The sequence below is a fragment of the Candoia aspera genome, chromosome 14 (genome assembly GCF_035149785.1).
Source record: "Candoia aspera isolate rCanAsp1 chromosome 14, rCanAsp1.hap2, whole genome shotgun sequence".
In the NCBI taxonomy this organism is placed as follows: domain Eukaryota; kingdom Metazoa; phylum Chordata; class Lepidosauria; order Squamata; family Boidae; genus Candoia; species Candoia aspera.
This window is the reverse complement of record NC_086166.1, coordinates 8196801-8224416: the sequence shown is the minus strand read 5'-3', so window position 1 is coordinate 8224416 and position 27616 is coordinate 8196801. Positions and strand designations below refer to the sequence as shown.

At 43.9% G+C, this 27616-nt stretch overlaps 1 protein-coding gene across 1 annotated transcript; it reads left to right on the top strand.

Moving 5' to 3' along the window:
• The first annotated feature begins 1972 nt into the window (after window positions 1-1972).
• On the top strand, window positions 1973-27364 carry LOC134505447 (BOS complex subunit NOMO1-like). The gene is made up of 31 exons (XM_063315145.1): window positions 1973-2137; window positions 3714-3803; window positions 4210-4255; window positions 5529-5629; window positions 5893-5999; window positions 6629-6701; window positions 7186-7338; window positions 8473-8610; window positions 9729-9818; window positions 9981-10086; window positions 10351-10501; window positions 11714-11891; window positions 12805-12946; window positions 13172-13303; window positions 13488-13624; window positions 13737-13824; window positions 14942-15005; window positions 15640-15735; window positions 16541-16753; window positions 17052-17134; window positions 18398-18557; window positions 18815-18941; window positions 19523-19636; window positions 21268-21395; window positions 21778-21919; window positions 22261-22344; window positions 22826-22936; window positions 23087-23188; window positions 25614-25733; window positions 26077-26169; window positions 26955-27364. The coding sequence occupies exons 1-31, from the start codon at window positions 1988-1990 to the stop codon at window positions 27084-27086; spliced, it is 3651 nt and encodes a 1216-aa protein (XP_063171215.1). The 5' UTR covers window positions 1973-1987; the 3' UTR covers window positions 27087-27364.
• The last annotated feature ends 252 nt before the right edge of the window (window positions 27365-27616 follow it).

Sequence of the window (27616 nt, the reverse complement as noted above, 5' to 3'; positions counted from 1 at the left end):
TCTCATTGTGATTTATTGAATAAACAACAATAGCTGGATTCTGATGACCAGCTAAGTTCTAAATCTTGGTTTACAAATCACGGTGAGTGGGTTTATTCAAAACCACGAACCCAAACTAAACAAACCACGCTGAAGGATAGCTGTAACGTACAATCCCAGCCTCTGCATTCATGGGGGCCCGTTTTGCTTTGAGTATGTAGAAGTAAAGTTCACTGGAGGTTAGATGCCTGGCTTGTTATAAAATAATCAATAAACCAGACTGGTAAATGATTCTCCTAAATTGAAAAGCAGCCTAAGATTGATGCAATGGCTGAGATAGTTCAACCATGTGTGCTAGGAATTTAAATCCTGCTACAGTCAGCATCTGGCTGAGGCATTGGAAGGTCTGAAAAGAAGGATGAGTTTCCCTACCTTTCTTTGTACAGAACTGAAAATCAGCAAGAAATGGTGGTTGAACTAAAATCAAGGCAGGAAAACCCAGATCCAGGTGACTTTGTGCTATGGAATCTCTCTCAGCCCCACAGTGCAGCTATTGTTAAGAGAAAAAATATTGTCTTGGGCTTTTGGAGAAAAAGTGTGATATAATCTAATGCAGTGTTGCTCAACCTCGGCAACTTCAAGATGTATGGACTTCAACTCCCAGAGTTCCCCCAGCCAGCCAACTCCCAACTTCTGGGCGTTGAAGTCCACACATCTTAAAGTTGCTGAGGTTGAGAAACACTGATCTAATGGGTAGTTAATAATAATTGCCCAGGCTGAGTAAGGGATTGAATTTTACATTGAGATTAGCATGCATCAATCTTCTGCACTGCAGCTTTGAGCAGATTAGGACATGCAGAATTCTGTCTCACAACCTTTTGCCACAATTTGTAGTACCTCATCTTAAAAAGTAAAAAGCCTCCCTTGTTTGCAGTTCTCTCCCCCAAAGATTGACTCAGAGGTAAATGGCCTCAATGCCTAGGTCTGCATGGCTGTATTCACACAGAACATTTAACCAGGCCAGTTAAACACAATCAATTTAGTTAGGTTTAATCTGGGTTAGGGTTTTTTGTGGTTCAGTACGCGGAGAACTTCACACAGCAAAGGGGGGTGGTCAAATGACACAACCATGTAGATGTCATGAGAAAAATGGGTTGCATATTTGCAACAGATGTAGGAACTCAAGAGTTAAGCTGAATCCTTTGTGGGATGACATCACGAAGCCCATGTCATCCTGTGGACATCATCCCAGGTTGTTGCAACACCAGCACAGCCCATTTGATTGCAACACCCCTGTTGTGAACACAACTCATTGCATCATAGTTCACCACACTGTGCAGATTCACAAAATGGGCTACTTGCATGAACACAGCCCACAGGCACACCAGCAGTCTTTCAGCACCCCATTTGCACCCTTGTTCAGAAATCCTTCTATATTTAATGGGTATTTTCCCCCAATCTCTATCATTAACTGCTCCTGCAGGCCCAGCTATCGATCTGCCCTGCCCATCGATTCCCTTCAGGAAGAGCCTGAAGGCAGCGATGCTCAACTGGCCAGGCAGCTACATGAAATCACCAGCAGTGATTTCACCAGTAAACCATGATTAAGCGAACTATGGCTTCCTATTGGGCGAACAGAGACAACTGCACCCTATTCAATAAATTAGAATCAGCAAACTCGGGTGTTACGTCAGCCAAGCCGCAAACCAGCAAAACTGGGGGTAAAAACCATTTGCAAACCCCCCACGCCTTTTCCCCTGCAAACTTCCTTTCTTCTCCTAAGTTCCCTTCTCGGAAGCCTCCGAAGCAATCGAGACGAAAACGCCTCTCGGCCAGCAGGACCCACTCTGCTTCCTGGTCCGCACTCCCTTCCATGCTGCCGCTCTGCCCCTGCGAGGAAACCATAGAGTGCGGCGGGCGCATGCGCCTTCTCTCCGCCTGACTCAGCGCTGGCCTTCCGCGGCTGATCCGCGTGCGGCGGCGGCGGCGGCGGCGAAGGGGCTCCGCGATGGTGCGGAGGCGGGCGCCGGCGTGGGGGTGCTGGTGGTGGGCGCTGTGCGGAGGCCTCTGGGCCGGGGCGTGGGGCTCCGAGGACATCGTGGTGGGCTGCGGGGGCTTCGTGAGGTCCGACGTCGAGATCAACTACTCCCTGATCGAGGTGAGCGCCCGCCCTGCTAGGTAGGCCAGTGGGCGGGGGGACCGGCGCTCGGGACTTGGACGGAGCGGACGGGGACCTGCAGGTGAAGTTTAGGGGTTTTTTTAGTACTAAAAATTAAATTAAGAATAATTTTTATACTATAAATGATGTATAGCAGATAGTGTAAATATCTGCTATATTACAGTATTTCTTTATATTAGTTATATTATAGTATAGCATTTATATTTAAAAGTAGGAGGAGGAAGGAGTATTAGGTATGTTCGCTGCCTTGATTTATTTATAAAAATAATAAAGGCGGGATATAAAATAAAGAAACTTAAAACAATATAAATCCTGTACTATAATATAACGTAATGTAAGCAGTATAAGGAAATACTATAATGCAGTATAATATAAGTAATATGCAATATAAATATATAATATAAATAATATAATGTAATACAAAATAAACTAATGATACAATGTAATATACTATAAATAATATAAATAATAAACAATAAAAATAATAAATAAAATAGGAGGCTGGAGTATTAAATAGGTTGACCAAATTTAAATTTTAAAGAAGGTGGAATAAAAATATAATAATAATTGTTAAAACCCTCCTTTGCTGTAACTTGAAGGGCACTAAGTTTGCGATTGCTTGATTTTATTGATATTCTGTGTAATATTTCATGTTTTTTGCAGGAGCTCATGGCTCCCTCCCTCACTCCTCCATTTTTCCCTCCTTCTCTCCTGCAATTTACTTCTGCAACAACCCTGAGAGGTAGGCTAGAGATAGGGGGAGAGGTAGTGGCTGGATTCATACGCTCCCTTTAAATATTAACATGGTTTGTGTGGGTTAGACTGGGGGCGGCGGAAACCAAGCTATTGTGGTTTGTGAACCATGGTTTGAGGCTTGAGTGAGATGGGATTGCATCCAAGTGGCTTAACTGACAAGCTGTGGAGCAGGAAGCTGTGGCTTAGTGAACTTGTCTTTTAATTTACTTGTTCAGCAACAACATAGTGGGATATAAATTTATTAAATAGGAAGGAATAACTATTTTTGCATTTGCCTGTTCACAATCCTCCTAAGGCAGGCCATAATAATAATAATAATAATAGTAATAATAAACAACTCAGCGATCCTTAGTCTCTTCTCTCTGTTCAATTTCTGGTTGCCTGGATTGAGGCGCAATTGACTAGCTTCATATATAATGGAAATGGATAAACCCTGGTTTTTCAAACCGCAGTAGCTGGCTTGCACAAGAGTTCAACTGCATTAGGGCTTGCACAACATGTGAGCCCAAGGCTGCACTCTCTTCCATTTATGGCGAGAGAAACAGCATCCACCTTTGGGATGAGAGCCTCTGGTTATTTGGAGGGGATGGGAAGTGGCTTTTAAGACATCTTGGGACGGGCTCCAAGGTGTAGAAGTTTGCTTCAGACTGGTGAGGTAATGTTACTTGGCCCTGCCAAGATTGCAGCAGGACATAAGTATAATAAATAATGTGCTGATTGCAGCAGATCATAGGTATAATAAATAAACTGCTTTTCCAGAATAATTAAATTTTTCTCCTTTCCGATGTTTCTTCTATAGGTTAAATTGTACACCAAGCATGGAACTCTGAAATACCAAACTGACTGCGCTCCAAATAATGGTTACTTTATGATTCCTCTGTATGATAAGGTGAGGGGCTATATAATAATTTAAATTAGGTGGCATTATGTTGCAGAACTGTGTTAAAAAGAAAATCCAACTGAAGCCGGTTTCTTCAGTTTTAACATTGGCCACTCTGCTGGCTCTGGATGATGGATGTGTAGCTCAACTCACCTACTGCGGTGAAAATATACCTTAAATTCATGAAGGCTAGATGTGATTTTTTTCTTAAATGGTTTCTAAAGGTAAATGATAAGCTTTGTGGTTTTTAAAATGGGTTGAAATTTAGGGTTTATTGTTGATTCAGCCGGGACTTTGTTTGGCTTTCCTTTGTCCCAGTCCAAAATCTTAACCACTGTATTGCCTGTCAGTATTTATGGTAAATGATTGAACTGCCTTATAACTACAGCAAATGTTCTGTTTTTCCTTTTTTTAGGGGGATTTTGTCCTTAAAATTGAGCCTCCCCTAGGGTGGAGCTTTGGTAAGTTGCTATTTTGACAGAAATGTTTTCGGTTGTTTTGGAGCCTATCGTGGCTGTTGTTTATTCTGTTTCTGATCTGCCCAATAGCTGAAGTCTAAACCATTTAGAGCCTTTTTTTAAAAAAAAGAATTCTGAAGGGCTGCGGTTGTGTACTCACACTTCACTGAAAGAGATCCAGTTGTGTGCGTTTGGTTGATTTCCAAGTTACCATGTTCTGAATCGCACGGATTAGAAGTTCCAATCGAAGAGAATCTCTGCAGCTCAGGGTTGAACTGTGGAGTTCTTGATGCTCTCTGAGCTGGGTGGTTGGCTTGCAGACGTTTCATTTATAGATGAATAGATGTTTATAGATGTTTCATTTATAGACTTTTGCTTGCAGACGTTTAATGTATCTGAACAGGCAGCCAACCCACACTCATTCTCACTGAGGATGTTACCTAGTTGGGTAATAAAATGTCTGCAAGCCAACAACTAAGCTCAGAGAGTACCGACGACTCTACAGTTCAACCCTGAGCATCATATATTCCCTTCTGTTGGAGATGTTTCATGACCCAACTAGGTAACGTCATCAGTGTGAGGGAGTGTGGGGTTTGCTACTTGTTTATATTCAATAGCTTGCCCTGCCAGTTTTGGTGGTTTCCTCCTTGGTGATTCCTCGATTAGAGTATTGGCTGCTGGAGGGGATGAGTTCTAGTCTTTTTAAAGTAGTCAGCGTTCAGATAAGCAAGGATTAACACCAGACAAACAATCAAGCACACAACAATGCCCCAATCAAGGAACTGCCACAGAGACAAACAAGCAGACAAACAATCAGGCAGAAGACAATACTCAAATCAAGGAACCACCAGGGAGAAAACTCCACCCCTACCAACACTGTCAGGGCAGCTACTGTATATAAACAGGGAGCAAACCCCACACTCCCTCGCACTGATGACGTTACCTAGTTGGGTAATGAAACGTCTGCAAGCCAACAACCAAGCTCAGAGAGCATCAAGAACTCCACTGATTATGCTCAAAACACTACCTAAATTCTGCTTCCTCTGCTTATTTGCTTCCATTGCCAAGGTCACTCAGAGGGCATTCTTAAGCCTACTTACCACTTGATAAGCTACCATGAATCTAGTGAGTAGACGTGGATTGGATTGTGCTCTAGGTGGCCTGTACGAATTGGGTTCTGCAAAGACTGAGTTCAGACCTTAAACTCTTAGTTGAAAATATTGCTAGTCTTTAGTAGGAAAGATTCACGTTTGAGGGTTTTGATCTTTCTTCACAGAGCCAACCAGTGTGGACATCCATGTTGATGGTGTCAACGACATTTGCACTAAAGGAGGCGATATCAATTTTGTTTTTACTGGCTTCTCAGTAAATGGGAAGGTAAGGGTCCCCCCCCCCTTTTGACAGTTGCCTATGTTGAGTTGCCTGTACAGACCTGCTTGATTCTTAAGTCTGATAAGCCAACTGTGTTTGAAGATTACCGTTAAGGCTCAGGAGCCTTTGCAGTGTCTTCCTCTTGTGTGCTATGTATTTGGTTTCTAAAAATGGTCGAACGCCCCTTTTGTTCCCCTGTTAGTTAGTGGGGCTGTGTTGTGTTTGTGTGCGTGTGTGTGTGTGTGACTACCTGTAGTAATTTCTTGCAGGTTCTTAGCAAAGGTCAGTCTCTGGGTCCTGCAGGCGTTCTCGTTGTACTCAGAAGTCCTGGCTCAGGAGTGACCTTACAGACCACAATCACTCAACCTGGAGGAAAGTGAGTGTAAATGTTATTTAGAGCTCAGAATAATTTGCAGTAAACCACGCTTCCCAAGAATTGGACAATAGCAGCAACATGTTGCTGTATTTCCCCCCTCTCTTCCTGAATCAGGCTATGAAAATAGGTGAAGGTTAGGGAATGGGTCTAGATGGAGAAAGGTGTAGGAACAGCCATGCTAGTAGGAATGCCTGGGTGGTAATTTCAGTTCTTCTGGAAGATACCTGGTTGGGGACATGGATTTAATTTTGCTTTTGGTCCCAAAAACTGGAGGAGGGAATGCTATGAATGCCCCCTTGAATTCCTGAAGCAAAAGCACCATAAACATCTAATAAGCAAACAGTGCAGGTGGGGTTTTTTGAGTCTAAAGAACCAAGGAGAATTTTTCTTAAATGAGCAAATATTAAACCCTCTTCCACTCCCTCCAGATCATAGGATCTGGGTTCACCTTTCTGCAGTTTTCTGCTGACTGATGATTGCCAGTTGACTGCTGTCTCATTCTTTCCCCTAACCTCCAAATGTGTCTTGATTCTATTCCAGCTGTTGCGCTTTGAATTTTATTTCAAGAATGGGTAGGAATGCCCAACACGGACAATTTTGGTTTCTGAAGTGACTTTTCTTTTTTCTAGGTACACCTTTTTAAAAGTGCTTCCCGGGGAATATGAAATCTTTGCTTCTCATCCCACCTGGACTCTGAAAGAGGTGAGCATAACTGTTGGACTCTTTGGCAGCTGCCAGGCGGAAATTGATTCTTTTCCAGCTCAGTTCTCACAAAGATGTCTTTAGCGAGATTTATTGAAATGAAAGCAACTGGGTTACAAGAATTCCAGCAGCTGAACTCTCTTGCGTATCGAACCAGTGTATCCCAGGGTACGTTAAGGTGGAGATTCTTTAATTTTTTCCCTAGCTGCCTTCCTGCGAACTGGTAAGGTGGCAAGTCTCTTCGCTGATAATGGGGAAATTTGTAGCTGGTTGTTTACGTAACAGTTTCCTGGTTTGGAGCCAATCATTACACCCTGAAGTGGATGGCTTAAGGAGATGCTATCCAGATGTTGTCAGATTTCTTAAAAAGTCATAGACCAGCCACCTTTTTCTGCCTTCCATGTTTTCTTTCATTGGATGAAGCTTGTACTTTGATGCATCTCATGTCATTGTGGGTTCTCACCAGTCGCTCTTGGTATTTCAGGCCACCACTACGGTGCGAGTCACCAGCTCCAATGCATACACTTCCAGTCCTCTGATCGTAGCCGGTTACAATGTGTCTGGATCTGTCCGAAGTGATGGAGAGCCAATGAAAGGGGTTATGTTTCTCCTGTTTTCCTCTTCAGTGGCAAAGGAGGTCAGTGAGACGTTATTAATTAGAACTGTTATCAATTAGCTATTTAACTGATAGGATCCCCCGCCTTTTGTTCCTGTAGTACTCGATGAACACATTTCCATGAAAGAAGACTCATCGGGCTGAGTCTATTCGGAAACCAATTAATTATTGGTTCCTGTTGTGGGTGGCAGAATGGATTGTACCATTTCACTGTAAAATGGGTGGATCAACTTTCTGAATGCTCCCGCTCTGGGAAAACTTCTTTGCTAGTAGAAAATAGCTGGGGAGAGAATTCTAGAGATGACTTTTGAAATTTTGAACAGATGTTGGGGGGGATATTCAAAAAGAGTTCTCCCTTCCTGTTCTCTGGAGTGGTACAGACCCTTCTGCTACCTCATTTGGCTGCACAGAACCAGAGAGAAAGATAGGCTGATTACATAAAGCCTCTGTTAGAGCTTGTGTCTTGGAATTGCAGGATGTTGGCCTGTTTTGTGTGGCCCACACAGTAAAATGCAAAACCTTGGCTTAATACATTAGCCAAGTGAAATGTCAGCACAACACTGCTTGGCTTGTAACCACTCCACACTTCTATCCCTGCTCCATTTTTCCTCCTACCTGTTGGTCATCCTTCCATGCCCCTAGATAGCCTTTGTTGTCCTTGGCTAGCTTCTGTTACTATCTCTTCATTTCAACTCAGGAGTGGGAAATCTGCAACACCACAAATGCACGTCTCTTTTGCCAAGTTTGTAAATTCCACCAATTTCAGCTCTGGGCCGTGGCCCCAATTGGAATGGGATCCCTAGCTGGTTTCCTTTGGACCTTGTGCATAAATTCCGTGGGGTTCTCACTCCCATTCCTTTGTAGGAGATGGAGCTGCTGCTTCCAAATCCACAGCTTGAACAGACACAGAGGTCTGTTATCTCATTCAGGTTATATGTCTTAAGGTGTATCGAGCCAGTCATTAAGGGGCTGGACAGAGAATGTGGAGATCCTGGTTCAAGTTCACATTTGACTATGGAACCTACAGAGTAACTTTGGGTTAGTCACTAGCTCATTATTGTGAGGCTAAAGTTACACTGATCCCCTTGAGCTGCTTGGGCAAAGCAGAATACAATCATAATCATCAATAGTGATTAATGTTATCTCTTTGTATAGGACATCATGGGTTGCAATGCTTCTCCAGTTGATGGTTTTCCTGCACGGGAAGATTCTCTTAACTATCTTTGCAATGTCATTTCCAAAGAGGATGGTACATTTACCTTCCAGTCTCTGCCAAGTGGCAAGTATGCTGTGGTGAGTAAGCTTCTGGGAGATTTTCCTCAAAGGCTGAAACTTAGGAAGCACAATGGCTTTCAAAGCGACATGTAGTTTGCTATAAATTCTGCCTTGTGCTGTGAAAGCATTGATTGATTCTGTTCAGAATTAGCTGAGGATTTAGGAGCTTAACTTGGAGAGGATTTTTTTTCCCCAGCAGGACTCATCTGACCTGAAATATTGATAATAACGTATGCATTGATTAAATCGAATGGGATCATCTGCTGAGGGTGTCAGGCATCAGATGCATTATTTCCACCTAGGAATTCCTGTGTTAATGCAGTTTCATGGAGCTCAGCAAGAAATCTGTTAGCAGTGTTTATATTTATGAAATCTGATTTAGTGTTTTTAGCTGTTTTTATGATTCTTCTAGTTTTGTACACCACCCAGAGGCCATTGGAGTTGGGAGGCTGATAAATTTTAAATAATAATAATAATCCTGCAACAGTACCTTTAATATTATTAAACAACAGCATCTGCCTATCCCAGGTCCTTGGGAAGAACTCGATAGGTGGACAAAAATGCCAAATCCACTCTAAACATCTGGTTGACTGTGTGACCAACCATAATAATATATTAAATGAGAAGGAACATCTCTTGAGCTTTTTGCCTCTGATAGTAGGTTTTACTCAGTGTGCAAATAATTGCCAAGATTCCCTCCAGGCTGATTAACTCAAAAGGCTGGAGTGTCAACAATGCAGTAAACTAGTTTTATTACAGATATTGGAGAAGTCCTAATTAGAGCAGAATACAGGCAACTGCTAACTATAAACCTCAAACCATATAGGTAAATGTCCTAGTGTTGAAATCTTAAAATCTCTTTTTCCTGCTTCTGTGCCCCAGCAGACTGAAAACGGGTTCTTTCATAGCAAGAGAGGTACTTAATTTCTAATACTTTGCTATTGTAGGAGACATGTCTGATGTCCGGCTCTCTCCATCCATCCTTGGCTTTCTAGCCCTCCTAACCATGGTTAGGAAGGAACTCTGGCTTGGCTAGATGTATAGATGTAGCCAATGGGATGGGAGGGATTTGGACTGGATTTGAACATCCTTCCTCTGAAAGACATTTTAAGCCCTTGGATGCTGTCTCCTTCCAGATACCCTTCTATAGGGGGGAGAGAATTACATTTGATGTCGCCCCCTCCAAATTGGATTTTGTCGTAGAGCATGATAGTCTCAAAATTGAGGTAGGTTCTTCTGGAAAACTGTATTTGCATCCTTTCATAAATTCCATTGGAAGAGCCATCTTTTGGAAAAAGGAACGCTCGGTATGGTTCAGAATGGCTTCAAAAAGGGGAGAGGCGATAGAAGCGGCCCAGTGGGGTTCAAATTCTGTTCATCCTTTTCAGCCGGTCTTCCACGTCATGGGCTTCTCGGTTACCGGCAGGATTTTGAACAGCCCCGAAGGCGAAGGTGTGGCCGACGCCACCGTGATCCTGAATAGCCAGATTAAAGGTGGGTGCCGGTTTGCATGCTGACGTAGATTTTGTAGAAGCAAGAGTTGTAAAAAAAGGCAGCGCAATGTTGTTGCAAACACTTAGAGAAAGTTGGCCTGAACAGGTGTTGGGACTACTACCTTCTAGAATTCCTGATCTTTAGCCAAAGTTGCTAGGAATTCTGGAAATTTCAGTCCCAGTGTCCTTGGAGACTGATAGATTGATTGGTTACCTTTACAGTATTTTCTCACAGGTACCTGCTTGTTCCTTTTTTCCATTGCAGTGACTACCAGGTCTGATGGTTCGTTCCGCCTTGAAAACATAACCACCGGCACATACACCATTCAGGCTCACAAAGAGCACCTCTTCTTTGATACCATGACGGTGAAGATTGCTCCGAATACCCCACAGCTAGCTGATATCATAGCAACAGAGTGAGTGTCTTTTTTTAAGTGCAGGAGAGCCTTCCAAAGCATGTCTGAAGTGTATTGAATAGGGAGGTGCAAAATGTTCCAAGCTCAGAACAGTTACAGGTAGTTCTTGACCATCCATTTAGTGACTGTTTGAAGTTACCACAGCACTGGAAAAAGTGACATGATCGGTCCTCGCACTTACGACCATTGCAGCGTCCCCGCAGTCACATGATCAGAATTCAGGCACTTGGCAACCAGTATGTATCTACAACAGGGTGATGTGGTCACCATCTGCAACCTTCCCAGCCAGCTCCCAACAAGCAAAATCAGTGGGGAGCCGCGTGATTCATTTAACGACTGTCATGATTCACTTAACTGCGGCAAAAAAGGTTGTAAAATTGGGTGTGGTCACATGATGCCTCGCTTAACAACCGCACCACTTAGCGATGAACTTTCCGGTCCCTATTATGGTCATAAGTCGAGGACTACCTGTACTTTGAAATGTTCCAGGCATGAAAGTATTTTCTGTGTTGATGCACCCCTATCTTTACAGCACTACTAATGATCCTTTGGGGAGGGAGGAAAGTGCCATAGATCAAACTTGGATTCTTCGTTTAAGGAGCTCAGTGTCTTTTATCCTTTTTCCAGCTGTTCTTTAGGGTATCAGGTGGACAAAGAATTCACTTGCACCTTGAGCTTTCCAACAGGAGATGTTGGGGGTTGAACCTGAGTTTTGCATGCAGTACGTCTTCTGTCATCTTGGGTCTTGCTCCTGATACAGAATACAGTATGGCTCGGTTAACCATGATTTCTCAAACCCCAATGGGGGTTTAAGCTTGCTTAATCCAAACCACCCTGTGGCTCAGGAAAGGCACGAACACAGCCTCTGGCTGAAAATGGTTCAAATTCACACAAGGTCCTGTCCATCAGATCCTGCCAACTCTTTGTATTCTTACAACACTGTAGATTAGTCTCAAACAGGGTTGGATAACTTGTAGTTCAGCTTGTCAGAGGAACCCACACATTGTTTAAGCCTGTCGTTTGAGCGAAGCTATAAACTGGCTTAATTGGGCACTTTGAGTTGCATGCATGTAGCGATTGTATTTTGTTAATCTGAGTTTAAACCCAGCCACTCTTTGCTAAGGCCCTCTGCGCAACTGCCTAAACAGAACTGGCCATATGTGAGTCTCTGTATGAATATTTCATTTGTTCCTCCTGTGTTCAAAAAAACAGATTCAGCGTCTGTGGGCAGATCTCTGTAACCCGCTTCCCTGATTCAATCAAGCAGATCAACAAATACAAAGTGACCATGTGGCCACAGGACAAGGATAAAGCCATGCTGGTGACTACGGAGACAGATGCTCGTGGTGGGTTTTGTTTCAAGGCGAAATCAGGGTTATACGTTCTCCAGGTATTAATAATTTCTGTTCTTTTTGTTTGTTTGTTTACTGTTGCTTTTCCTGTTATAAATGGGTTTACTCTCGCTTCCTTGGATTTTTATACTAGAAATAGGCAAGATTTTTCAACAGATTAAGAACTGCTTCTTTCTACCTTGCAGATGGACATTTTTGCCGTCTATTTTTTCTGACTATCTAATACCGTTGTCAGTTTTTCTGTTCTCGGCTTACTACTATAAAGACAGCTAACAGCAGTGTATTTTTTAAAAAAAAAACTCAAAAGAAAAAGGGAGGCCGGGGCTTCTAATCTTTTGGAGCCATGCCCTCTCTTCATTTCATCTAGATTTTTTTGTTCCATTTTTTTTGTACCATCTGCGGTAAAAACGTCTTCCGTCTTCTGATTGAGTTTGGGGTTGCTGCACAAGGGAAAGGGGTAAAGCGTTGATAGGCAGTCTTGTATCGTTTGGACTACAGTTCCCACAATCCCTTAGTTAAGCCTGAAGGTAAGGGGTTTATGGGGCACCAGGTAATTTATTCTGTCCCCTTCCTGATGTGTTTACCTGTTTTTTCTGAGTATAGAAACCAAGTGAGGGCCAATGGGCTGCATGCAATCTCTTAAGCCAGGATTTCTTGTTTATCGTATGTGAGTATCTGCTAAGCTGCAACGCATGGGAGTCTGATGCTAGCTAGTTGCACGTGACTGCAGTAACAGAACATGGGAAATCTTCTGTGGTCCTAAGGCAGTAGGTAGAGAAGTAGAGTAGGTTGCAATGGTTCTGGCAGTCATTTTCATTTTTGCTTAGAAGCCGTGACACCGCCAAAAAGAATCATTGGCTGACAGGAAATGCGTAGATCCCCCCCCCCACTTTGCTGGGGTTTTTAATTTCTGCAAAATCTGCCCTGGACTCCAGAGGTGCTTTCTTGCAGGTCATTGTTCCTGAGGCAGAAATGAGAGCAGGACTTGCTTTAAAGCCCAAAGTATTTCCCGTTTCCGTGGCTTCCAAGCCGGTTCTGGATGTGATCTTCTCCCAGTTCTTGGCTTCTGTTTCCGGGAAGATCAGTTGCTTGGGTAAGCTGTTTTCCCCCTCTGGCCCATGAAAACCACAGGGTTTGAGATTTGCTGCCCTGTCATGGCTTCTCTTGCATTGGGCAGTTCACCAGGTTGGTGGTCACCTTCTGCTGGATCAAGAAGTTGGAATCTCAAGATACCCAAAAGTCCAGAGGCGGTGACTGAATTCGGCTAGTCGGTCTCCGGCGGCTCATCTTTCTCACTCCTGGTTGCTCTTTTCTCCAGATGCTTGTGGGGAATTGGTGGTGATGCTTCAGTCCATCATTCGGCCAGGAGAAAAACGCAGCCTCCAACTTGCAGCCAAGTCCAACTCCCTGGCCTTCACCTTTGAAAACGTCCTGCCGGGCAAATATAAAAGTAAGGCTCTTGCACGTCCTTCATCTTTTGAGCGCAGTGCCACCTTTTTCAGAATTATTCTGTTGAAAATTGCTGGTATTCTGGTGTGCACGCTCATGCAGTGTTGGTTGTTTAGAAACCGAGTGGATTAGTGAGTCTTCCGTTGGCAACATTTCCATGATCCATTTTTAAAAACATTTTAAAGTGAGCATTATCCACGAAGACTGGTGTTGGAAGAATAAATCTTTGGAGCTAGAAGTTGTGGAAGAGGATGTATCGGGAATCGAGTTCCGCCAGACTGGGTACATGCTGCGATGTTCTCTTTCCCATGCGATTACCTTGGTAAGTAATGGAATGTGACTACATGGGTGTCTTGTGGCCTAGTTGTCATAGAAACCTTGGCCTTCCACATCTTTGCCTCTCCTCCTTTTGACTGGGTTTTTAATGCTCTTAGGAATTCTATCAGGATGGAAATGGACCGGAAAATGTTGGCGTTTACAACCTGTCCAAAGGGGTGAACAGATTCTGCCTCTCCAAGCCAGGTAGGAGTCCTTAGGGAGCGAGCTGAAAATGAAGGGAGCTACTTTCCAGCACGTTTTGGAGATAAAGATGAACAGAAGGCATTTTTTTTAATCCCGCCTTTATTGTTTTTATAAATAACTCAAGGCGGGGAACCTAATACTCCTTCTTCCTCCTTTTTCCCCACCACAACAACCCTGTGAGGTGGGTTGGGCTGAGAGAGAGGGGCTGGCCCAAGGTCACCCAGCCGGCCTTCATGCCTAAGGTGGGACTGGAACTCTCCTACCACGCCTGATTGGCTCTTGGGCTGAGAGGGAGGGACTGGCCCAAGGTCACCCAGCTGGCTTTCACGCCTAAGGCGGGACTAAAACTCTCAGTCTCCTGGTCTGTAGCCTGATGCCTTAACCACTAAAGCTGGCCAGAAGAATGGGAGGCGCACATTATACTCCTAAAGCACCCAGTGGCTTGTGGCATATTGACTGTATGTGCATTGTGAGAACTAGCCAATCGTGATTCATTCAGCAGACCGTGGTTTAGGTGATATCTGAACCAGATCAGAGAAAAGAGGAGTTCATTCATACATTGTAGCCAAACAGCAAATCAACCATTGGAGTTGACTTGATGACTTCTGTTTAAGATGACAGCAGGGAAGAAGTGGGGGGCAAAAAGAAGAGAAGGCAGAGAACATTCTGTTTTTTCTTAACCTCAAAGAAATAGGGACTTGGTTCAGGTTTCCTGTCAAATCCAGATTAGATTAACTGTCGTTCGATGCAATAGCTGGATGGGCAAGGCATCAATCATGGTCGGAAAACAGCAGAAGACACCATGGGTTGAAATAGTTGGGGAAATAGTAGTTTGTGCTGTCTTTGGGTAGCTGACAAAAACCGAGAAGTGAGAACCACATGGATTTCAGAAAGGTTAGGGTAAAGATACAAATCTTGAAAGCTGCAAAGAAAGTTACCAGGCAGACTTAACAGCATGCCAGTTAAGGCAGAGTCTCTGAAATATTTCCTTCCCACAGCCTCTACCCATGGACTGTGCTGCATCTTTTAGACTAGCCAGCTCTGCCAGTTTCCAGCGGGCTTGAACGGTTTTGAAATATGAGACTTTCCATTGTAGTGTTTTGTTCAACCCCTCCAGGTGTGTATGAAGTAACACCCCGCTCCTGTCACCGATTTGAACATGAATATTACACTTACGACACGTAAGCATGGCTGACCGGGAAATAATTTGAATGGTGTCCATCAGGAGTCCTTCAAATGAAGCTGTTTGAGGGTTGCTTTTGATGAGTGGGAAGATGTGAGACAGTTGCTGTTTTGTGGGTTCTAAAACATTTTAACTTCAAAAGATGGGTGAGGCCATCTTGCCTTGCGGGAAATGGGTGCTTTGTGTTAGCCATGATCACCTTGGCAGCCATTTTGTGAATCGCTTAGAGCTCTCCCCAGGCTGACATTTTATGGATAAGCAGGATCCTCCTTCTAGCAACCATTTTATGGAAGTTCCCAGAAATTCCTCATAAACCTTCAGATGTTCCCTTGGGGTAGACAACGTGATCCAACTGGAGGAACAGCAATAACTGTGATAAGCTGTACCAGTCTCTTTCAATAGTTTTAGACTTGAAACCCAACTGTAGTGAAATATATTTCCCTTCCTAAATGTCTTTAACCTATAGGGGTTGTTGAGCTACTAGCGTGGACACACCGGTTGGGCTGCAGAGGTTTGAAACGCTTCCCTGCCAATAAGGTCATAGCTTGTTGTATCCAAAATCAGATGCGAGCCAACTCTGAGCAAGTGTTTTTTTCTTGAAATGCCACTTTTTGGTTGGATTACTGCTCCAGGTCTGCTCCAAGTATCTTGACCTTGACTGCAGTTCGTCACCATGTGCTTGGAACAATTACCACTGACAAATTGATGGATGTGATGGTTACCATTAGGTAAGAGTCTGATGGGCTTCAGAAGGCTGTCCTTGAATTGCTTTTCTTGACTTTTGCCAAGCATTGGTTGTTCTTGGATGGACCATGGTGGAGGAGTTGTGACTTTGGCATAGGCGTTTCCTTTGCAACGGTCTTGTACAAAAGCTTTGAACAGTCCATTTCTTCTTTGAGCTCCCCTTTACAGTGAAGGAACTTGGGGTATATTCCAGTGTCTTCATCGCTCTAGATTTCAAGTTGGATGTCTGTTTTCTTCATTTAATAGAAGTTTATAGAACCAAGGAGGAGTGCCAGATACTCTTCAGATGTTGCTGAACTGGGACCAACGACATTTGGCCGGCCTGGTCCATAATGACAGGTGGTGAGGATTGTGCTTCAGCAATATTGGAAAGACTACAAGGTCCTCACTCCTGCCTGAGCACATGATGAATTTCAAGGTCCCCTAATCTGGACTGCCCCATTTTAAATCTGAGAACCATATCCAAAATTGGACTTGGAGCTCCTTCCTTGGGATGCAGCTATAACTCAGCGTTGGAGATTTGCTTTGCATACAGACATTATGGGTTCAGTCCTTGACATCTTCAGTTAAGCAATTCAGGTAGCAGGTGACCAGAAGAGAACATTAAACGTGTGGTGGATGTTCTTCCTCCTTGACAGGGTGATGGGGTTCTCCAGTACATCTCTAGCCTGCTGGGTTGGGGGCGGTTGCTCCGTTTAGTCCCCGGCGCATCAGATGAAATAGATGTGCTCTGGGGTGGGAGGAGGTGCAGTGGTTTTCACATGAAAACATTTCTCTTCCCTTTCTTAGGTCTTCAATCGACAGTGAACCTGATTTGGTGCTTGGCCCGCTGAAATCCCAGCAAGAGCTGCGGCAGGAGCAGCAGCGGGCTGAGATAGAGACCCGCCGGCAGGAGAGAGAGAAGAAAGGTCCAGGTGAAGAAGAAGGATCCAAGCCACCAGTGCAGGAGGTGGTAGAGGAGCTTTTAGGGCCATTCCACTATGAGTTTTCCTACTGGGCAAGGTACGTTGACCTTACGTTGGAAGAAAACCCATTGTGTTGATTGTGAAGGAGCTTCCCAGGAACGGTGGAACGGTCGTTTCTCCAAACTGCCTTAGAATAATGGCTTAGGCTAAACTGGGGATGAGAGGCAGGTGCCTGTTGCCCTTTGGAGTTTTTGGACTTCCTAACTTAAAATGTAATGAATAAACTCACGTTCATTAGCTGTGCATCCAGGGCCACTACGAGTTGTATAACAAGTGAGTGGAAATTTTGGGCGGAATAGTCTGAAGATCCAACCTTGTTCTCGTGCTGTTTGTAGGTCTGGGGAGAAAATCACCGTGACACCATCATCTAAAGAACTACTCTTCTACCCACCTTCCATAGAAACTGTTGTCAGTGGTGGTAAGTCTTGGCAGTAATTCCACCGCATTTTCAAGGCATCTCCAGGTTGGATAGCAGGGAATCGGGGAAAAATAATCCTCTCTGCTGGAAATCGGAGAGAATGATCACTAGTTAAAGTGGATAGGGGTGGCTGGACTCAAGGATGTCTCTACCTCGGCCACGTTGGCTGGAGCTGGCTGCCGCTGTAGTTCAACACCATCTAGAGAGGTGGTTTTCCTACAGCGGAGGGGGTGTCATGCAAATTAGCTTGTTCCTCCCACTTGTTCCATCAGACAGATATCTACTGCTAAAACTCTTGTGTCTGTTCGATACTTCATAACTTTTAACTGGGCAAAACGGTGCATCGTAGGGCAACTGTTTTGGAACCAAGGTACCTCAAATGAGCTAACCGACAGAACGTGTCCAAGATCTGGGACCCGTGACTCCCATGGAATTGAAATCTGGCAAATTTTATAAAGCATTTTATGGCATAAAAATGATCATAAAACATTTCATGACATAATACAACGTGTCGTAAAACATTCCCTGTGGCCAACTCCTGATGTTTGACTGGGCTACACAGTTCAACATGGGCTACTTTCAAGGCAGGTCCATCTCTGAAGGTCTCCCTGGATTTTTAAGAGCTTTTCCAGGGAGGGCAGCACATTAGAAGCTCTGCCACTGTTGAAGGCATTGAGGAATCTGGTAAGGAAATACCTCTGAAACGAGAACCCAATGGGTCACAGGTTGTCTAGTCTGCTTCTAAAATGGGAGAGAGCGTCCCCATCCAGCCAGAAAGCTGCACACTTTCTCAACCCTTCTCTGTTGCTTTCCCCTATGGCTGGGTAAGACATGTACTGTCCAGTGCTTCCATTAACTGCTTTGAAGAATCCAACTGGAAGTGTTCAGGACACCCTTCCTCCTCTGTAGAAAAGCAACCTAGGCAAATCAAAACAGCCTAATAACAATGTATGGAAGAGTAAATAGTATAGCTTTGATGCAATGTGCTTTGCATGGACCAAAATTTCTCACCGGTTAAATGATACCGTTAATCTCTGCAGGTGATGCATTGTATAATTTAATGGACATTCATTAATAACAAACACCCCTCTCCTCCCCAATTAATTTTCAGGGTGCTTCAGTAGTAGTGAAGTGATCTAGCTTGCCGAGTTGCCAGTAATTCCTTTCTAACACTCGCGTAGTTTGAGTGCCATAAATCAATTAAAGAATCTGCAACGTCTTCACCACCGTTCTCACTTCCTCCTGTCGCTTCCTTTGTTTCAGAAAGCTGCCCTGGGAAACTGATAGAGATATACGGCAAAGCAGGTCTCTTCCTGGAAGGACAGATTCATCCCGAGTTGGAGGGGGTTGAGATCATAATTTCTGAAAAAGGGGCACCCTCCCCCCTGATTACAGTTTTCACAGATGATAAAGGTTCCTACAGGTGAACCCTCATGTTCTGTGGTAGTAGCAGTTGGTATTCCCTCCCTTCAACCATCACCAACTCTGTCCTTCAAACGTGTTGGCTTTTACAGGTTATGGGTATTTGCCCCATCTGGAAGGCATCACTTTGGGGCAAACCATGTTGCGTTAATGATGGGTTTTTGGGTAGCCACCTTTTAAGTGTGACAGTTCCTCACTTGTCAAAAGATGATTTTGAGATTCTTTGCTTTCTTTCTCTCCCCCCCCCCCCAAAAAAAGTGTGGGGCCTCTTCACAGCGATCTGGAATATACCGTAACTGCTCAGAAAGAAGGGTTTATTTTGAGTGCTGTGGAGGAGACCATTGGAGATTTCAAAGCTTTTGCTCTTGCCGGTGTCACTTTTGAGGTAAACCTTCTCCATGTCTTTTGGAAAACTTCCCTGCCTTTTTCTGCTTCTTTAGATAATGTGGGTTATGTATTCAGGGCAGGGGAGAATAATGGACATGCTGTGCTAAATTTGAGTCAAGTGGATGCTTTTGGCCAGAAAGATTCCATTTGAAACCTCTTAATGCGGGTAGTACAATTTCCTTTCAGTTTAAATCTACAGTGATTTATATTTAGCTTTTCTCCTCCCTCTACCGACTTTGGTTTTCTGTTGACCTAAGCCTGGTTGAGTGCCCCAGCTGGAGGCCATTTCTTCCTTGGTTTTTCCATGCCAGAAATGGAGGACGTGGGTCCTCTTGAAGATCTCCGAATGAGAGCCCATCATTCCAAGGAGAATGGGGAAACACAGTTGCCATGGTCAGCAGATGCCAGTCAGGGTGGAAGGAGATCTGTTGGGTGGACCAGTGTTCAGCCTTGAGGCATGTGGTCTGCTGCAATTCTTTTCTCCCCCCACCAGAAAATCGAGTTAGTCCTTTAGTCTGGGCTACTGAGCTGCACTGGACCAGCTTCACAGCATATTTCTTCCGTTTTCCATTTGGACAGATTAAATCTGAAGAAGGTCATCCCCTTGCTGGAGTGCTCCTTTCTCTGAGTGGTGGCATGTTTCGCTCCAACCTTCTGACTCAAGACAATGGGATGTTGACGTTCGCCAACCTGGTATGGGCTTTCATCTTTGCAGTTTTGGCCAGGTCTCCAAAGGAAAAAAGCCCACCCCGTTGCCTCTCCTTCGGAAAGGTTGCCCCACAGCTGTCATCTCCTCCAGCCAGTTAGACCTTGGGGGTGGGGGGTGAGAACTGTAGTCCAGTTTGGATGGCAGCAAGTTGGGGATGGCTGGAGTACAGCATTGGTGTCCCACCCTCTGAGGCTACGGAAGAGGACGGGTCATGGCATTCTTAGAACTGGGCACTGGGCTTTAGTGGAACCATCCAGAGCAGACTGAAACTGTGTTTCGGGAAGCGTTCCTCTCTCGGTGCAGTCTAAAATCGATCCGTTGGTCCACTGAGCTTGAAGTTCTTGATGTTCTCTTCGCTTGCTTGAATAAGCGTTTTTGTCTGGAGATGCCGTGGAGAATCCTCAGCACCTTTACATGCAGAGTGTGTCCTGCTGATTCACACATCACCTTTGCCCCTGTGGTTATTTTTAGCTTGCATCTTGTGCAAATAACATCACAGAAAGACGTTGCGATGTGCAAACCACAGTGATCGCCATGTGTGACCTTAGCAGCTGGCTTCCAACAAGCAAAATCAGTGGGGGACGCCAGATTCGCTTAATGATGGGATTCACTTAACGACTGCAGCAAAAAAGTTGTAAAATCAGGTGTAACTCACTTAATGACCACCTCACTTAGTGACAGATGTCCCGGTCCCAATTCTGGTCGTAAGTCGAGGACTACCTGTAAAACAAAAAGAAAAGTTACTTTATGGGCCGTGACCCTTCCAAAAAGTATTTAAACACAAGGGGGAAATTATTAAATACATAGGGAGGAATCATTAAATATATTGATCTGATTTAGGTTTACATTTAAACGGCATCATATTTAGCTTTTATCTGGAGTGTGTCCTTCTGCGGAAGCAACTTCTGACTGAGCTATCAAGGTCAATGATGTAATTGGACAAAAAAACACTGTCTTTATATTAGCTGTAAGCCAGATACATTGCAGCTATTTGAGCCAGAATACAGGTAGTCCTTGACTTACGATCAGAATTGGGACCAGGACATCTGTCACTAAGTGAGGTGGTCATTAAGTGAGTCACACCTGATTTTACAACTTTTTTGCTGCAGTCGTTAAGTGAATCCCATCATTAAGTGAATCTGGCGTCCCCCATTGATTTTGCTTGTTGGAAGCTGGCTGCGAAGGTCACACATGGCGATCACATGACCCTGGGACACTGCAACCGTTGTAAATACATACCTGGATACATACTTGGATTTTGGTCACGTGACCGCAGGGATGCTGCAACGGTTGTAAGTGCAAAGGCCAGTCATAAGTCCCTTTTTTTTAGCAGCGTCATAACTTTGAACTGTCGCTAAATGGATGGCTGTAAGTCAAGAACTATCTGTAGTCTGTTTTGAAAGTTGCAGGATGTTGAATCTATTTTGCAAGTTGCAGGGGATTTTTCAGTTGTCCCGTCATCTGTTTGAGGACTGGCATCTGGGGCTGTGACAAGTTGAATTTGGGACCTGCTGGCAAAGCTGGGGTTCTTCACTGAATTGTAGCATCTGTCTGGCTCTGTGATGTAAATATGTTAGGGAGGAGTAATAGTAAACTAATGGATTTCTTTTCATAGAGTCCTGGGCAGTACTACTTTAAACCAATGATGAAAGAATTTCGCTTTGAACCCTCATCTCAGATGATCGAAGTGCAGGAGGGCCAGAATCTTAAAATCACCATTGTTGGTTACCGTACGGCGTACAGGTCAGTCAGTGTGAGGTTCGGCCAATCAGGGCTCAGTTAGTGGCTGGAATATTGCGGCTGAGTCTGGTGGAATTATCTGAACAAGAGGGCAGGAATGCAGAGAAGGTAAGCAAGCCTTTGCAGATAAGAAGTCCAAGTCTTCTCTTCTGGGAGGGCAGTACCGCAAGAGAAGGCGAAGGGGTTGAGGTCTGCCTGAATATAAATTCTGAAGAACCATTCCTGCTTGCTTAGAAACTGTCAACTATCTTACCCATCTGCTTTTTTCCAAAAATACAGAAAAGGTATAGCCTGGTTTGCCCTTATCTTTGGGAGCTTGACACCATTCCCTCCTTGAAAACGTCTGTCTCGTAGTTATAATTCACACCTTTCCCTTTTTCTCCAGCTGTTATGGAACTGTTTCTTCTCTGAACGGGGAACCTGAACAGGGTGTTTCAGTGGAAGCTGTAGGGCAGGGAGAGTGCGGCATTTATGGAGAAGACACCGTCACAGATGAAGAGGGGAGATTCCGGCTACGGGGACTGCTGGTAAATACCTGAAGGGTGGCAGGATTGGTGCCAGCTCCTGTTGGGTTTGGGTTTGGGTTAAGCCCCTGGCATTTTGATTGTGGTGGTAGCTAAAAAGCTATCGTACTAAGCCACAGTTGGCTTGCTTGGTTTAAACATAATATGCTGGGTAAATGCAGCTATTTTAATTAGTAAATGTGGATTTATGGATTAGCGTCAGGTGATCAGCTACCGGGGGCTTATTCGACAAATTGTGATTCAGTAAGTCATGGCTTGTGTGAAGGCCATTGCGTATTGAATAATGACAGTGCTTACACTGGGAATGTTAATCGGCACCATTTCACATTTTCTGTATAAAAAAGCCATCCTGTCTGTATCACATCCAACTGAAAGCTGAAGGCAACGATCACATTGAAAGAGCGCTTCCGCGGTATTCTGCTATCCAGGTATTCCATCCTTTCCAGAAATTGAATGAATGAAGAAACGAATGAATGAATGAATGAATTGATAGGGTAGATCGTGGTCACCGTTCAAGGGCATGCTCTGGCCCCAAAAGAACAACGCAAAACAATTAACCAGAGTTTTGCATATAGGAAATTAGTTCCCCAAATACGAATCTCCATGGGGAGGTGGGAGGGAGGAATTACTGGGAGTTAACCCAGTTTTGTTTTAAATGAGGTGATTATCTTTAGCTGAGTTGGCATGTACTCCAGGTTTCAATTTTGGAATTGAAACCTTTGGGAGTTCTGAATTCTGACGTTTCTTCCTTGAGAATGTTTCTCGCTTCACCTTCTTCCCCCATAATACATGAAGGAGTTTAAATGTTCCTTTTTATTGCACGTTTGATTGGGCAGTTGACCTGAGCAACATTCATTTTCTCTTGAGTTGTCCCTTCTTGACCCATAACACTTTCCCCCAAAACTGTAGGTTGGCAGCGATGACATTGACAACGTGAATATCATTGCTTTCCGCCAAATCAACCAATTTGATCTAAGTGGAAATGTGATCACCCCCTCGGAGTACCTCCCCACCTTATGGGTGAGTAAGTGCAGATGGAGGTGTCTGGATTTTTTAAGGGGGCTCACACTGTCAGCGCATCGCTCAAAGGTCCTTCGCTACCCCAACTTCCAACTTTACCTCTGATTTAACGATAACCCAATTTTTGTGTGTGTTTTCTTTTCTCCCCAGGTGAAACTCTACAAAAGTGAAAACCTTGACAACCCAGTTCACACTGTCTCACTAGGCCAGTCTTTATTCTTTCATTTCCCCCCTCTGCTCCGGGATGAAGAGGTAATCTCCTTTATGCATAAAAAAATAATAATTCAATAAGAAGTTTTTACTGGGGATAGGCCTTGTGAGAAAATGTTAAAATAAAAACACGTTTTATTATTTTGTACAGGACTCATTTAAGGGACTTCAACTTTCTAAATTGTATTTTTGTTGGATGTTGAAGAAAATACTTGAACAACTGTAAAAAAAATCAAGAATAAGAGATGGAAAAATAAAATACAGATGCATAAACAAAGGATTTTAAAAAGCCATGGAGGTTATAGTTTTCCAGTATATTGTTAGTCGTAAATAACTAAATGTATTACATCACTCAAAATCACTATTAACCTCTAAACTATGAATGAATATCAAGAACCATGGTCAACACAATATAAATCACCAATTAGAATTATAAGTTATAATAAATTCACATTAGTAGGGCCCTATTACTTAAATATCCCGTAAAATTGAAATATAAGCTCTATGCACAGAGAAACCCAAGTTTTGGATCTAGTAGAAATCCATGAATTAAGTTGTAGTTTAGAAATGATTTCTGGTTTGAGTTAGATTCTATCTCAGATTTTCCTTGAAGGTGTGAAGTTGCTTAATTCTTCTTCCATTTGTATCCTTAAAGCACCCTTTCTCAACCTTTTAACCCTGGAGGAATCCCTTGAAAGATTTTTCAGGCCTTGGGGAACCCTTGCCCATTCAGGCTCAAAGCTAGGCCAGAAGTTACAGAATTACTACATTCATTTCATGTCTAGGCCTGTATGTATGCGTTAACAGTGTTCTTAAACTAAAAATAAAGAATGAAACTTTCCTCTTCAATGTGAAGTGGCCCAAATTGGAAATAATTTTTAAAAGAAATCATGATCTCCCAGGGAACCCTTAGTGACCCCTCGTGGAACCCTAGGGTGCCACGGAACCCCGGTTGAGAAACCCTGCTTCAGACAAATGTGGTTGAATAGACAGTAGAAATAGGCAGGGAATATGAGCAGGCAGGGCTAGCAGATGCTGGCTAACGCTAGCCCAGATGTGTTGCAGGGGGACAAGTGGCATATAATTCTGCAGTACTTGCAAAGCCGCCATTGAGCGAAGATACGGTGTGATTGTAGGCAAGCAAGTGAATGCGTAAGCAGGTTTTCTCCGTCGTGTCTTGTCCAACCCCAGCAGCAGCTGCCAGCCAATCAAGCAGCATGGGTTGACCAGAAGCTGCACTTGCATTTTTTTGATATAAAACTTTATTACATTTTCAAAGTATAGATAAAACATGGAAAGATAGAAAAAGATTGAAAGAAAACTAAAGAAAAAAGAAACAACTAAAAAGATGCAGAAATAAGTAGAAGAAGGTACAGAAAGGAGTGACTCTTTACGACAAAGATATACGTAGAAAACACAGCAGGCTCTTGCTCTGATCTTAACTATAGTGAACGTCATTTCTATAATCCATTTGAACTTAATAATCAAAATCCAAAACAGCAACTCCTTTTTTTTTTTTCTTTAGTGGCAAGCAAAAAGCCCAAAAGCGATTCTCTACCAAAAGCCAATTTAAACTAAATGTTATCTCACATCCATGTGATCACTTTCGCCGTCGCTGCCAAATCCATTAAATTTATCTTACTGTTCCCCTAATAAGACCTTCCACCACTGTACATAAAAAAAATCGTGCTCTTACTATTCAAAAACAAAACAAAAAAATCAAACTTATTTCAGACTGGATATTCGTCAGACTTACAAGAGATAAATTCTGTTCTACATTCCGTCTAAAAACTGCTGCACTTGAGCTTTGACAAGGTTGGGGCAGGGGGCTACATGTGAGCAAAGCTGCAGCCCCTTTGCTGGAATTTCATGTGGGTGTTGGTGAAGGTGGGGATCCTCTGGATTTTTAAACCCGAGCTCAGCCTGTTTCAGGCTTCCAGGATAGGCTTCAGAAACGCAGGGAAGATGGACATTCGGTGGCGTGGTCCGCATGGAAACCTCGGAGCAGGAAGGACTTGCAGATGGCCTTTCTTGTAGAAGGGAACAGGAATGGCTTCCCTATCCTTTCACCCAGTTGTCATTTGTAACATCTTCACAGGGAGATGAGTTCTTAGCAGACCTGGAAGAGGTTTCTCCCCATGGGAGAGACTGCAGAAAACCTGGACTGGACAGGTTTTTTCCCTCCTTCAGTTGCAGGAAAGACGGAGTTTTCCTTTGCCTTCCGTTGCAATACTGAGAGCTTTGGAAAGAAGTAGAGGAGGACTTACGACCTGTAGAAACGATGTAAAATCTGCTGGGGAGGATAAATGCCCTTTTTCCCCTGCAGGACTTAGAAGGACCCTGGCTGAATGAAGGAGAATGTGGTTCAGATTTTGTTGTGCTCCTTTCTTTTTTGTTAAGTGGGTTTTATTTTTTTCTTTCTCCCTCGCAGTGGTTAATGCCTCCCTTCTTGTTCTTCTCCTGGTAGAATTACATGGTGCTTCTAGACTCCACGCTGTCGAAGTCCCAGTATGACTACACCGTACCTCAAGTTTCATTCACCACCGTTGGATACCATAAGCACATCACCTTGGTTTTTAATCCCACGGTAAGTTCTGCAAATTTCCAGAGAGAGAGAGAGAGAGAGAGAGGTGGGAGCCACACCTTGCATCAAACCATGGTTGGCTTGCTTTGTAGCAGGCCCTTGTGGTCTGGAAGCCATGATTTGTGGCTTGCCCTGGTAGATGAACCTAGCCAGTGGTGATTTATTCACAACAAGCCACAGTGAAGCATGGAGTATCCAGGCAGAGAAAGTCGCTATGGTATGATGTCTTTGTTGATCTGTATGGGGCAGTGTAACACCACTGTTCTTGGAAAGGTGGGGGATTTTTCTGTGCCCCTAAACAACTGTATCGAAAGTATTCTAAGACTACAGACGTCTTCCTTTTCAGAGAAAACTGCCAGAGCAAGATATTGCTCAAGGATCCTACATTGCTCTTCCATTGACTCTGCTGCTTTTGTTAGCTGGCTACAATCACGATAAGGTAATGCAGATTTTTTTGTAATTATGTCAGTTTTATTGTTGCTGCTTTTGGGGTTGAGTTGCTTCCCTTTCTTGGTGACCCAGTGAACATCCTGCTAGGGTGGCCTGTCTAACTGTTTTGTACCGAGCGCCAAACACTTCGACGTTGGGGCTGAAGTTTGGATAGATGGGCTGTTGCCAGGATCACTGTCTTTTGTGGTTTTGGCCAATCATAGGCATCAGCTAACTCTCAGGGTGCAATACTTGCTCATTCCTGGTGTTTTTAAATGCACTTCTTGATTTTGCCGAACTTCCCATCCTGAAGAGGAGCTTTTTGAAATTTGCCTAAATCATGATGACCTCCAGCTCAGATAGCTTTAAAAGGGGGTGAGAAAAAATTTGTGGCAGAGGCTGGCTGGACCCAACCCCTAATTGCTGAAGGACACCAATGGGGAAAAATAACCCACTTGTCTTCATTCTTGGCTTGCCATGCATCCAGGAGTTGGGATGGAGAAGATTGGTGGCCTACGGAGACCTCCCTGGGTGGGTCTGCTTGTTGACTGGTGTAGCCTCTCAGGAATATGCGGTTGTCCATTAAGGGTAGTGGGATATTGAGTTTAGATGGTCAGATGGTTTGGTCCACCAACAACTCCTACATCCTAATGCATGTTTGGTGAACAAGAAAAGTTTCACATTCCTTTGTAATGTGGGTAGATGGCTTGTGTAACAGTATCATGTGACAGTTGGGCTTTTGGGTGGATTTTCCCTCTCTGGGCCAAGATGGTAGCTTGTTTTCTGTTCCTCCAGTTGATTCCCTTGCTGCTTCAGTTAACCAGCCGTCTCCAAGGGGTCTGCGCCCTTGGACAGGCAGGTGCCGATACAGGGGGCCTCGAGGATGTCAAGAGGCAAGCCAAGAAACAGAAGACGAGGCGGACATGAGACTGGATCTCCCATTGATTCAAACTTGTTGATTTTACTTTCTTCTCCTTCTCCCCCTCTTTTTGCCTGGCTGCTAAAGTGAGACTCTCTGGGTTGCAGCAAAGATATTTCTTTGCACTGGACACCTTGCCTCAGACTGGTTTTATCACGGGTATGATTTTTACGTGGGTTTTACGTGGCTCTTAAAAGAGCCTCCATCCTAAAAGACGGTGTTGGGATCATAAATTATTACCAGGTTTGGAAGAATGACGACCAATTAAATTTGTTTTCACCTCCAACTCTGTGAGATTTGAGTTTTAATTTTCAGGCATTCTTGTTGCTGCCTGTTCCTGATTTGTTTCATTTCGTATTTATATTTTTCTTTCTAAGCTCTGATCTTCCTCAAGTAGATTCCTAGAAGGTAAGCCCTGGGAGGGACCTTGGAGATCTTCTAGTCAAATCCCACGCTCAGTGCAGGAATCCAGTCCTACAGCATTTTAGCCCACTATGACTATTTCAGTCCAACCTTCCCCCAAGCTGGCCATTCTCCA